Here is a 13282-nt window from a genome sequence, read left to right on the forward strand (position 1 = left end):
AAATATTTCCATAGTCCCTCCTCCCAACTCCGACTCACTCCTCCACAGGGTTTGTTTCTTGGACCATGGCGCTGCACTCTGATCATTTCACTGTATACGTGGCGTTACATTTTGTTATTATAGCATTACTTAATTTTACCTCAGCAACCCCGGGTAGAGGCAGCTCAAGTGTTTTGTCACTGCTGCAGCCGTATGATTTCTTGTATTACAGTGGAGTACGCTCATATTTTGGTGAGGAGTGGGTAAAGTCTGCGGAGCTGCTGGAGAAAGCCATCGTGACCAAGGAATCACTGTTTAGAGTCCGCAGGCAGTGTCATGATGACTGTATGGCAGCAGGGAGAGAGGCGTTCAATAAATTGGGTAAGTTAGAATGTGTGTGTGTGTGTGTGTGTGTGTGTGTGTGTGTGTGTGTGTGTGTGTGTGTGTGTGTGTGTGTGTGTGTGTGTGTGTGTGTGTGTGTGTGTGTGTGGAGAGAGCGTAGTGTAGTGGTTGTCCTCAAATGGAGTCAGTGGTGTGCCAATTTACTATGGTCTTGTTCATTAGTTATTTATTAGTAATTCCTTAATCTATTGGCAATGAATACATTTAATTCACATTTAAATGATACAGCACAGTCACTTTTATTAGCCTATGCCTGTGGTTTCCAAACTTTTGGGCTTGTGACTCCTTTAAATTCCATGTTACTTGACTCCTTATATTAAGTACATCAGTTGTCAGCACAGCAGTTCATTCTATGAAGATTTTTTTGAGGCCTAAAGACAGAGCTGAATGTAATCAATTGTTTTCCAAGAAAAGGGCAAAAAGAAAAACTCAGTAGCCAAAATATACTTATACTACTATATACTACAGAAATGCTGTTTTTCTTATCATCTTATGACTCATTAGATTTATATTGAGCCCTGAGAACCACGGCCCTATGTTTGAATACAAACATTCAAGTATTCATGAATTTATAAAAGAAGTCAAACATTATCACATTTAGCAGTTTTCCTTTACTTTTACTAGCATGGGGTCTAGCAGTTAGCCAAACTGACTGAAAGATAATTACTGGTGAGAAACTAGATTAGTCACTGGCAGCTTCCCTGATTCTTTGATTTCTGAGTTTGACCTCAAGAGCAGAAGACTAGTACACTGCAAAATCAAAAAGAAGTATAAAAACATAAATGCGACTAAGGTTGATAACTTTATAAATCATATTTGTTATGTATCAGTTAAACTCTTTACCAATGTATAGTTTGTAGATTTTAAAAACAAGCTCCTCCATATATACTCCAAATGTTGATGATGCATAAACTATGTTTATTATTTAGACATTATTGTTTTTGAATAAAGGACAGAACATTTTCAATGGTATATTTCACTCCCAAAAATGATTTGTGTTTTCTGTATTGTTAGATTTTGAAGAGGGCCGTCTGTGGGACCTCTGGACCTTTGATTGGGTGCAGCAGAGAGCTGAATGTTTGAGGTTCTGTATTGGAAACTCTGTCACACCCGCAGGACAGCTTCCAGTTTCTACTGACATAGAGTATGAATTCAGCTCTCGCAACCCTTACAACTTCCTGCAGGTCACATATTATAAGGTACTGTAAGCTATTCTTCAGGTAGCCATATACTAATACTGTTCATTTCTCATTACTGCTGACAGACTTACATATTATCTTATTTCAAAGTGACATCTAGAGGCATACAGCTCAATGTCTATGCTGTGATTCTCTAAGTGTTAGAGTCTAACACAATGTACTCTCTGCTTCCTGCACATCAGTTGGAAAAGTTGCAGAAGGCCGCATCAGCAGCTCATACCTACTTTGTGGCCAACCCCAGTCACTTAGAGATGAGGAACAACATTGAGAAGTACAGACGGATGGAGGGAGTAACCGAGGACGCCTTCCAGGACAGAGAGCTTGAGAATGAGAAACACTGGGTGAGGAAGGAGGGGGTGATGTCTTTGTAAAAGACAGGGGAATGGAGTTGCACCAGGTATTTAGGTACCATCTAAATTTCCATACCCATAAATCATGTAGTGTAAAGTAGACAAACTACACTGGTTTGCTCTTTCATATACAAAATAACGCTAAAGGGGAAGACAGAGAATAGTATATTATATATAATGGTAGAGAGTCCAGCTTACCATAGACATACTATTTGTTTACTACTGTTTAGGAAAGGGATCAATATTGAAATTTTACGGTTCATTTCGTCACTTTCTATGGGCTCAGAATTTTATATACCCAAGTGTGTAATTTTATTTGGGTAAACAGGACTGTTCTATTGGGTCACCATCAACAGGAGGGATGGGACAGTTCTTCTCTGATGCAGAGACATATTTTGTAGCTGTGAGTGTGGAAAGACAGCCATGGGGCCTGAGGGACTGAATTCCTCTCTCTCACCTTCACCTTTTCTTATCCAACCATGTAATTCAACCCTGGTTTTACTTATTGAAGATCTCTGCCTGAGCAACATATTTTGTCTATTCACAAACACGTGTTATAACATGATTCGGCCTGTTTGAAATAGTTTTAAATGGTCCATGTAATGACATGTCTCAAATTGTGTCCACCCTGTTTTTTTAAATTAACAGAACAAGTCTAAGTATATATATATATATATATATATTACTATATTACTATATTACTATATTATTCTCTCTATACGTGTCATCAAACCCAGGTCCTTTATGATTCTGCAGTTCAGTATGAGGCCTCCTCTGATTGGGTGCAAGCAGCAGGGAAATGGAAAGAATCTGTGAATGAAACACTGCGGCAGACAGACGAGTGCAGGGTGCAGTGTGAGGTGGCCTCTCAGAGGCTGCCAGAGGACAGGGGAGTGGACAGTGTTGATGGCATGTTCGAGAAGGCTGCAGGTAAAAAAACAACAATGGCCACTCAAGACTGCAAAAAGAGAATGGAAAGGACCCGTTGTCACTACATTTCTTTTCCGTCTAGCTCTTTCCCTCTCCCTGCTCTCATGTCGGCAGTCATGTGTGACTCAGGTAGCCACAAGACCCGGAAGGATTTCTTCTCAGGAGGACTTCCTGCCCACACAGCTGGAGCATCTGCATATTGCACAGTTTAAAGGTCAGGGTTCGGAGGTCAAACTTAATTATTATTATACAAGATAATTCAATGTTACAATACAGTGTATGTGTATATTCCTCTGCATTTTCTTTACCTATCATACCACAATGATTTTTGAGCCCTTAGGTGGCACTCCTCCTTATTTTGCATTCCTGTTTCCATACAGCTGGTGATATTAGTGGAGCAGTGCAGACACTTCGCTCTCTTCTCCTGTTTTACCCCTCTGACAAGGACTCCTTAGACAACCTGCAGCTCTACTATGAGACACTAGGAGGAGACACAGAGTCACAGGGCACACAGCCTGCTCAGGTACAACTTAATGGCCATGACATTAAAATCACCACTATGGTGGTAATAATCTAAGTTCCTTTTATGTTTTTATTTAAATAAGAAGTGAGGAATCACTGTGAAGTCATTTCAGACATGCAGACTTCAAATATCTATTTCATTTTCTTACTTTTGTTCATGCTGATTACATGTTTGTGTGTATTTGTCAAACAGGAGATTGTGAGATACATTAGTCGTGCTTTGGAGGAGAAGAAGCTACTGTATTTTGGTATGGAGAACCTTGACTTCAGTTTCACCGACCCAGTAAGTACTGAGGCAAATGTACACTATTTTGATACAAAATTACATCTACAAATTTAATGATTGCTTTCCATTCAGGATCTTTGGACTCCAGAAGATGTTGTACCTGAATCACTAAAGGATAGTTGGAGGTGAGAATGACAGAAGGGAATCCATTTGGTGCCAAAATCTTTAGTAAAAGTGCATTTTAAAGTCAACTCAGTATTGTTTCACTTTCAGAGCTGAAAAAGAGAAAATTAATGAGAAAATTAAAGAGCAAGAGCAGAAAGAGGAGGTGGATGACAGTGGATTTTTTGCAGGTGATACAATCAGTTCACCCTCTTGTTTCAGTCTGTCGCAGTTAAGAATTTACCAATTTCCTCTCTAATACTTTTTCATTTGTCCTCTCTTCAGGTGGTCCAGTCCATCAGGTGGGTGTGACCATCACCATGGATGACAAGGTTATGAATGGGACCAATCGCGTAGTACTCGACGGAGTCATGACTGAGAAGGAGTGTGACAGAATACTGCAGTTAGCAACAGTAAGTCCAGATTGTTAAAGGGGTGATAGAATGATTATATAGGGTATTTTACACTGTTCCTTAAGGTCTCCTAATAGGGTATGTAACATTTGTTGGGCTGAAAATTGCCCGAATGCTATTTTATTAGGCCCTTAACTACCCTGTGAATATGGCTCTATTTGGAACAAGAGCTTTTCTTCCAAATATGGTATGCTCATGAATATTTAGATGAGCTGCGCGCTGATTGGTTTGAGCGAACCACATAGAAACACATTGGAGACGAGACAGCAGGTTTCATATTTCAGACACTGCAAAGTTATACATTGTTTGTCAGGCTATTTCGTTATTAAATTCACTTCTGAGACTTTTTTAAGCGAGAAATCAACTATATAAAGCTCAAATATGGGCCGTTTTACGAACAGTGATGGCTAATTGCAAATTTGGTAAGACATGTCGGACTTTAGCTAGGAGCTCCACACAGTCTGACGAGAAAGCAACAACCTCCATACCCAGTGAAAGTTTCCCTGGGTACTGGACTACTGGAATACTCGGGGCTCCACGGAACTAGCTGGCTGCCAGCTGCCGGCATAACTAGAGTAGCTATATTTACAGTTTGAATTTCGTCACGCCACTTATATAACATCTACCCCAAGGTCTTATAAAGCTAACAATGGTGTCCGATTTCAATTTAATGCATTTTTGTGAACATTAGGGGTTTCGTTAGCTGTGACTGTCCCTTCAATCCTATGTGTACAGATCACGGCAAGTTAGCTTCACTTTTGGCGTAATTAGAGTATATTTACAGTTTGAATTTCGTCACGCCACTTATATAACATCTACCCCAAGGTCTTATAAAGCTAACAATGGTGTCCGATTTCAATTTAATGCATTTTTTGTGAATTTCAGAGGAATTCTAAGAGGAGGCTAGTTGGCTCTCATTGATAGAGCTCCATCCAGCCTCTATCAATGAGACCCGCGGACAAGAGGCGTTTATTTCCCCGATCGTTTGTTTAAATAACTCAACACATTATAAGATTAACTGGAACCTGCGGTAAGAGATTGCTGGCGTAACAAGCTCGCTGACCGCGCTCTCACTCACACACACCGGCCATTTAGCAGGAAGAGGGGAGCTGCAGGCCCTGGAGCTCTGTCAGGGCAGCGGCGTTTGGTAGTCCATTAACCCAAAAAATGGTGACTTTGCGCGGGTATGGAGTGCCGTGGGCTGCCAGCCGTGGTGGAGCTCCATCTACCTCACAGCAGGCCGGGGTCTGTGAAGGAAGACAGGCCGGGTGGCAAGGCAGCAACACAGGCAGCACCGGCCGCTGAATTCCGACACACAGTCGGACAAAATTTGCAGTTAGCCATCAATTTTCGTAAAACGGCCCATATTTGACCTCTATATAGTTGACTTCTCGCATAAAAAAAGTCTCAGAAGTGAATTTAGTGGTAAAATAGCAGATGAACAATGTATACAATTTCTGAGATCTGCGTGACCTATTCAGAAGACTACCTGATCTCAGGTCAGTGGTGTAGCCTATGTAAATGTTTGGGCGTGACAAAGATAGAGACTAGAGCCAAATGAGGAGGAGCCACCGAGTTGACGTCAACTAGGCGGCTCGTTGAGATTTGCCCGTTTTCAGAGGCAGTTTCAAATTGTGAGATTTGCAGAGGAAACAGTTTAATTATCCACTAAACTGTCATTATTCAACTATGACAAGGTAAAATCGGTTTTGCATTCAATCACCCCTTTAAAGAGTCAGGCCTTCTAAATAGAAACAGGACTTCTCACCTGTCATTTCATCTCGTCTCTGATAGGCTGCAGCATCTGTTGGAGATGGTTACCGGGGACGCCGGTCTCCGCACACACCTCATGAGATGTTTGAGGGCCTGACTGTCCTCAGGTCTGTAAAGGTGGGTGAACGGGAGATAATGGCGTGTTTTTGAGTGAGCCTGAATTACCTGTAATACAAATTAATGAACGAAATTAGGGCTGCGACTAACGGTTATTTTTTATTGTCTATGAATCTGTTGATTATTTTCTCAATTAATTGATTAGTTGTTTGGTCTATAAAATGTCAGAAAATTGTAAAAAATGTCGATCACTGTTTTCCAAAGCCCAAGATGACATCCTCAATTGTCTTGTTTTGGCCACAACTCAAAGATATTCAGTTTACTGTCACAGAGGAGTAAAGAAACTAGAAAATATTAACATTTAAGAAGCTGGAAGCAAATCATTTTTTATTAATAAAAAACACCTCAAACCAAATAATCGATTATCAAAATAAATAAAATAAAAAATAGTTTGATTTAATTTAATTTATCGGTTGACAACTAATCAATTAATCTTTGCAGCTCTAAACTACATCTGAATTAATAAAAGAACCAATATTATCTTTGTGTGCAGTGGTGATACATGCTTGAACATAATTCATGAAGCTGTTATTTTTTTAAAGATTTTTTATATAATCTTAACTTCTCTCCCAGTTGGCTCAAGATGGCCTGGTGAACCAATCAGATGCCCGGCTGTTACATGAGCTAGGCGAGAGAGTGAGAAACCTGCTGCACTCTTACTTCAGGAGTCCCTCAGGACTCTTCACCTCTTTCACACACCTGGTCTGCCGCAGTGCTATCGCAGGTAATAATACCAACATTACCCAAATCTCTCTTGAGGGAGATCATTATTACTTGCTAAAGGAAATAGATTAGGGCTGACCATGTGGAACTAGAACAACTACAGGGTTTCATAGACTTTTATACTGTGAATTTAAAAGTGTTCTTTTGGGAGGTAAAACTGTTTTGTTTGATTTTGATGCCCTTAGGTGACCAGGAGGGCAGGCTGGACCTGTCTCACCCTGTCCATGTTGACAACTGTCTCCTTGAGCCGGAGACCAATCAGTGCTGGAGGGAACCGCCAGCATTCATACACAGAGACCTCAGGTACACAGAAATAATCATAATCAGTAAGGAAACAATAAAAATATGTTTATTTTATTTGTATAAGTATTGAGAATATAAGTTTTTATGGCTGGATGACAGACCTCAAAACCTATTTCGCTCACAGTGCCATTCTCTACCTGAATGACAACTTTGATGGAGGAGAGTTGTTCTTTACTAACAGGGATGCCAAGACAGTAACAGTAAGTCACTTTTCAACCTTAATTCCAGATTTGATCTGAGCTCACTTCCCTTAACCTTTTGCCTCTTCCTCCATGTCTCCAGGCTCGAGTAAAACCCAGCTGCGGTCGACTGGTGGGCTTCTCGTCAGGTCCGGTAAATCCACACGGTGTTACTGCAGTCACCAGTGGCCGCCGGTGCACGCTGGCCCTCTGGTTTACCAAGGAGAAGCTCTACAGGGACATGGTGAGCATTACGACGACACACAGCAGTGACCTACTCCTCAGGTCGGACCTGTCGTCTGCAGTCCCGTGGTTGTTAATGTCGTGACACCGGAGTTAGATAACAAGACCAGCTGGAGTGCAATGCAAATCTGGTGGTTGTTTTCTTGTTTTGGCACTCACAATGTCCAGCCCTAGATCATTCCACATCAATGTCCTTCAGGTTTATCATATATTTGTACAAATAGCTAAATATCAGGAGCTCCTCTAAAAAGTGGGTGTTTATTAGTAAAGCCAAAAATGAATCTTGAAATAGTTACAGTAGCTTACCCACTTTAATGCTGGCTACTGTTTAGCATCTTGCAGACTGTCTCACTTATTTTACACTTGACACTATATACACATTCTTTTTCTTAAAAATATGAAGTTGATCACAAGCAATGAAACACACCCTTGCTACAACCTTAGTAGGTCTGGTATGATCAATAGCTCATGGTGGCTAATGCTAGCTAAAATTAGCTAAGTTTACGTAGATATTGCTGTGTAATGGACATTGCTGAGTCAGTTTGCTAACTTTATTAGTCTTCTCTACATGTGCTACTGTTACCTTACGTTTTATTATTTACCATTACCCTACAGTTGTCAGTTTTGGACCTAGTGGCTGCTGTTCAGCCAAAGCTACATAGACTCACTTTACTAGAGGAGAACCACGTTATGCTGGCAGAGCCTCCTCACTAACATCATTTATCATTAGAAAAAACAAGAACAATTAAAATATAGAATATTCATCTAGAATAATCTAGGAATAAATGTAATCAGTCTCTTCCAAACTTGCTTTTTTATGTCATAGTGGCCACCCTATATTTAAATCAATATATTATCTGTCATTGCTATGCTTTTGTTTCTCTCCCTCAGGAGCGAGAGGAGGCAGAGACCATGTGGGCAGCAGACGGACAGAGTGTGGTGAAAAAAGACAATGAGGAGGCAGAGGGCGGCGCCACCCCCGGCAGGAACGCTCGGAACCAAGCATCGAAGGAGAGGAGCAAAGGGAGAGGCAGGGTGACGGGGGGCAAAGATGAGCTGTGAGAGCCAGAACAAACTTGACACACTGAACCACCCAAACTGGAAAACGTTCTCATCTTTGTCCACTCTAGTGGACTAGTCCGCCATCCCATAATAGGACCATGACACCAACCATGAACACGTTTAAGTTTTTAGCCACACAATCATTCTCTTCATCTTGCTGCCTTTTTATGTAAAGCTGCTTGCGTGTTTGTATTTACTGTATTTATACTGTATATGATGAAAATAAGTGAGGGAAACACGGTCCTTTCCTCCCTCTAATGTCAATCTGTACTTTTGTTTTAGCAGCTTGATTGACCTATATCACTTCATTAGAAAATGAAGAGAATAAAAGAAGAAATAAATGTGACCTTTTTTTTTAACCAATGTTGCATGAGTACTATATATACTATACTATATATACTGTACTATATATCCACACAAATGAGGGACTAAAGAGACTAAAAGAGGACAGAAAAGTTAAAGCAAGGCTGTGTAATCTATTAAGTGATTACCTCACACCCTCTGTGGCTGCCTGCTGATTCAAAATAAAAATAAAACTAGAAGGTGACTTAAATCCTTGTAATATTTTTGTCAGTCTGTTACTGTCTGTTTAGAGTAGAAGCATGTGATAAGATATGTGATTAGACAGCAACACAGCAGTAGGAAACTGTAAAAGTACTTAGATTAGCGCAGTACGTCAGAAACTACAGTTTGAGGCAGTAAGAGGCAGAAAAGGGAACAGAGAGAGAGGTGCACAGGGGGAAAAAGGATAGAAATAGAAAGATTACCGTTAATCCCTCATAAATGAGTGCATTTGTTTATGAAGCTTAACAAATCTCCCATTTTGAATATGGAATAGTAATCCAGCTAGAGATCATTTAATCATTCACGTCCAGCGGAGTGACACTCGACCATACACTTCCATCTTATCCTTCCCATTACAACCAGTGTCTCCTATACAGCCCCCTCCTCTGCTTTCATTTAGTGCATTAGGTACCAAATCAAGTACTGTTTACGGCCCATATTAACACTCTCACTCCACCCTGTGTTATAATCCTCCGCCGCTGCAGAATTGGGTCGGCAGGCCTGTTTAATGGAGTTGGGTTTTAACCTTTTCCCTCCCTCACATGCTGAAACCATTCAGCACCCTAAATGTCTGCATTAATCTCCTCTTAAGTAGGTGTTATGTCTATATAATGCATCCTAGATATCCTACACTAAGAACCCAGGCTGTCTACTGTTCCAATTACACACTTGGCAGAAGAGCATGCAATTGACAGCTGTATGATGTCATATTTTCATTTTTTATGCAGAAATGATGTAAGGCCTAACAGTTATAAAACTGAAATCACAGCATCCTGTTGTCATTATAACTGAGTACTGTGTAGTAAGTAGTGACATCACTCAGCCGATATGTTTACTATGCTACTATTTGCGGCCCATACAACTCATTAGGTGTCGACAGATGATTTCTGGCCTTCCTGTGTGATGCTTTACATCCATTGTAGGTGTAAATATAACATGTGATACGATAGGAGGATTAAAATTCATGGTTCTACATTCATGTCAAAATAGTTGTTTGTGACTGACCGATATGGTATTTAATCCAATCACCCCTCCCCACTCCACCCACTTATACCCGCTTTATTCAAGGTTAAAGGTTCAGTAAGTGACCCTTGCTGGGCTTTATAAAATTTGGGCTTAAAAAATATACTCTCCTAACAATGAGTTAGTGTTGGTACAAAGTTCATATGACTTTAAAAATGCCAGAAGAACCAAAGCAATGTTAGTTATAATCCAAACTACAAATAGTGAAATAAAACATTTTATAGTAGGGATAATGCAAGATCAAGACAATGCTGGTCTTTAAATAGTAACCCAAAATAACACTCTCTGTCTTTATCCTGGCCAGTGTCGGTGCGCCTGCTAACAAATCCTTTTTTTCCCTTGCTTCAGATTTCTCTTGTTTTTACACTCCATTTCACAGCCCGCAACTCCATTTCTCCAAATCCAGGGCCAGCTTATTCAAAACGGCTATTCGGCTTCTGTCGTCACCGTGCTTGAGTGAGCAAAGGTAAACACTTTTTAAACTACAGAACTAAATTTATTCACACTGAAACAGGGGAAACATAGAAAGTAGGCAACACACACACACACACACACACACACACACACACACACACGCACGCAACCAGAAGAAGTCCATACTGTGTAAGACTCACAATGAGGCTGTTTAATCATTCAAATCTTTTTCTTTTGCACAGAAAGTAATAATCTGATACTTGATCCTTGCAGAAAACTTTCATTTACTTTTGCCCCCCTTCTACAGGGAGGTCAAAGGTCATGATCAGTTATAGCAGCATCCTGGGCACTAGTGACAATTCACAACCTGTTTCACTTCATTTAAATGTGTTTTCCTTGGTTTTCTACACAGCATCTAGCGTTGAAGAATTCACTCCAGCATAACCAAGAACTACAAATATCACTAAAATAATACATGTCTTATTAATCATTTGTAAACTGTATACATGTTAGTGGTGGATGTGCATAGCTTGTTTCACCATGCTTGTTCACAACAAACTACTACTGTGTATTCTAGACACAATGCACATTAGTTCAGTTCATAAGTAAACATAGTTGCCGACTCACTCTCCTGACTGTTAAAGGATCATTGTGAAAACTTCAGGGAGAAACGGTCGGCCTCTTCCATGAAGGGCAAGTCAAACTTACCAATGAAAAAGAGTTTCAGTAAGTTTCAGTATCTTACTTAATGCCACTTCAGCAGCTGATTTAAGGGGCTCTATCCTAGGCCTTTTGGGTGAATGTGGTCACCGTACTCAGAGAGCCACCTGAAGGTGCTACCTCATGATAGCGAGACTAGTGAGTGCATAACTATAGTGAGTTTCATAACTAACATGGGTGATTTACTTTCTTAATGAATGTGTAACAGCAGTGGGCTGCACACCCTCTAAACATCAAAAGAGGAACCTCCAACTTTGGGGGTTTGTTAAGCATTTAGGCCCCACCAGGGCAGAGCTTAAGCTATCCAGGGGGGTATTTGGACCAAACAGGGGAACCGTTAGGTGTGACATTAGGTCACAAATGAAAAAGGAAAATAGAGAAATGTGTATATTTGACACTCAGAACAAAGAGGACAGACACTGTAGTGCAACAGCTAGTTCCAGTAGCACATATCCTGTGCACTGTGAGTATGTGTCCATGCCTGGGGGTACTGTTTGTATAGTAAGAATGAACCAGAAAGACATCTCTCCTGGATCCTGCTGTTATTCTCCATATCACTACTGTACTCGGTCTGATCTATGCTCTGCCAATCTCCCTCTCTGCCCGTAAACCTTCTAAAATTAGCCTTACCTCGGGTTTACAAAACACCAACCCTCCTGCCAGTCATAGATCTTTTAAAGTCTACCTCAGCACCATAAAAAGCCATGTTCCCAGATCCTCTATTTATCTTCTTTCCCCCTCCCCTCCATGATTTCCATCTCTTAGTTTTCTATTCAGATTCACCCCAGCTTATGTCTTGTGACCCCATAACCATGCTCTTCACCTTGTTTGGTTTCCCCCACTGTCTCCTCTCCCTTTCTGTCTCTTTTTTACCCCCACTTGATTCCCACCCCCCCACCCCCACCCCTCTTTCTGTCCATCCCAGGGTTTATCCCCTCATCACTGATCTCCCTCCATCCCTCCAATCCTCATCTGTTCCTCATAGGAGCAGTGGAGAGAGTGAGTGACGGAGGAATATCCAACTGTGCGTGATACCAAAAGTGAATGAGCGGGAGAAAGTGTACAGGCAGGCTGAACTTATGACAACGACCAGAGGGAGACCGCTTGAGGAAGAGTGATTAAAGATCTAACAAAACACTTTGAGAGGAGTCTCCTAATTGGTGAGTGGATGGCCGTATGTTGCATTTTATATATTTTGTTCTAAGTAGTTGTGAAGTTGTGTCGTGCTGCTCAGATGATGGATCACGTTCAAAGACTCTTGGGTTCAAGACTGAGAGCTTGAATCCTAAAGCTTATAGTTTTTTGTCGGTCATGATCGTATATATAGTTAAACATAAATATAAACAAAAGTTAATTCCCAACTTACAAAATCATATACTTGTGATCTAACAGTATGTAGGACATACGTTAAAAATATATATATTTTGATATCAAATATGGAAATGCTATTCAAAATTCTATCACATTGTATGCACTTACATGAGTTTTATCATGTGTTGATGGCACACGGCAGAGGGATTTACATGGGATCAGCTATACAAGCCAGACAAAAAACAAATTCCTTTTGTTGTCTGATTCTTAATACTGTCAGAAATAATCTGCATGATAAAACGTTAAGTTGTTTGTGTGGATGTATCAGGCGCGTTGTAAAATTTAGATTTAAAGTGGTAACATTTAATTTTTAAATGACTGACTGTCCTACAGTTTTAAGAAGGGTGAAAATGCTTGTTAGTTAAGTTTCGGGTTTATGGACACAATCTCTGTTACAGAATATGTAATGTTATATTGATATATGGTGTGTTATAGTATAGCTTCAGGAAACTACTGAGAAACTGATGATGGATAAAATAACCAGACAGGTATGTCTATTTAAGGCTAATCCAGTGATTACAAAAAAGGTACATTATCACATTGAATGAAAAAAAATCACATACAAATTTCAATATTACCATAAATCAGTCCTGCTCATTGATTTAAA

The 13282-nt window shown here is 40.3% G+C and overlaps 1 protein-coding gene across 1 annotated transcript; it reads left to right on the top strand.

The window, feature by feature from the left end:
• Positions 1-30: 30 nt before the first annotated feature.
• Positions 31-8942, top strand: p3h3 (prolyl 3-hydroxylase 3). The gene is made up of 16 exons (XM_078252590.1): positions 31-360; positions 1396-1580; positions 1763-1921; positions 2668-2860; positions 2943-3074; positions 3241-3383; positions 3576-3665; positions 3741-3793; positions 3882-3961; positions 4056-4183; positions 5978-6073; positions 6647-6797; positions 6982-7099; positions 7224-7299; positions 7382-7522; positions 8413-8942. Exons 1-16 carry the CDS (start codon positions 66-68, stop codon positions 8581-8583), a joined length of 2211 nt encoding a protein of 736 aa, XP_078108716.1. The 5' UTR covers positions 31-65; the 3' UTR covers positions 8584-8942.
• The last annotated feature ends 4340 nt before the right edge of the window (positions 8943-13282 follow it).

Source organism: Sander vitreus, chromosome 6 (genome assembly GCF_031162955.1).
Source record: "Sander vitreus isolate 19-12246 chromosome 6, sanVit1, whole genome shotgun sequence".
NCBI classification, from domain to species: domain Eukaryota; kingdom Metazoa; phylum Chordata; class Actinopteri; order Perciformes; family Percidae; genus Sander; species Sander vitreus.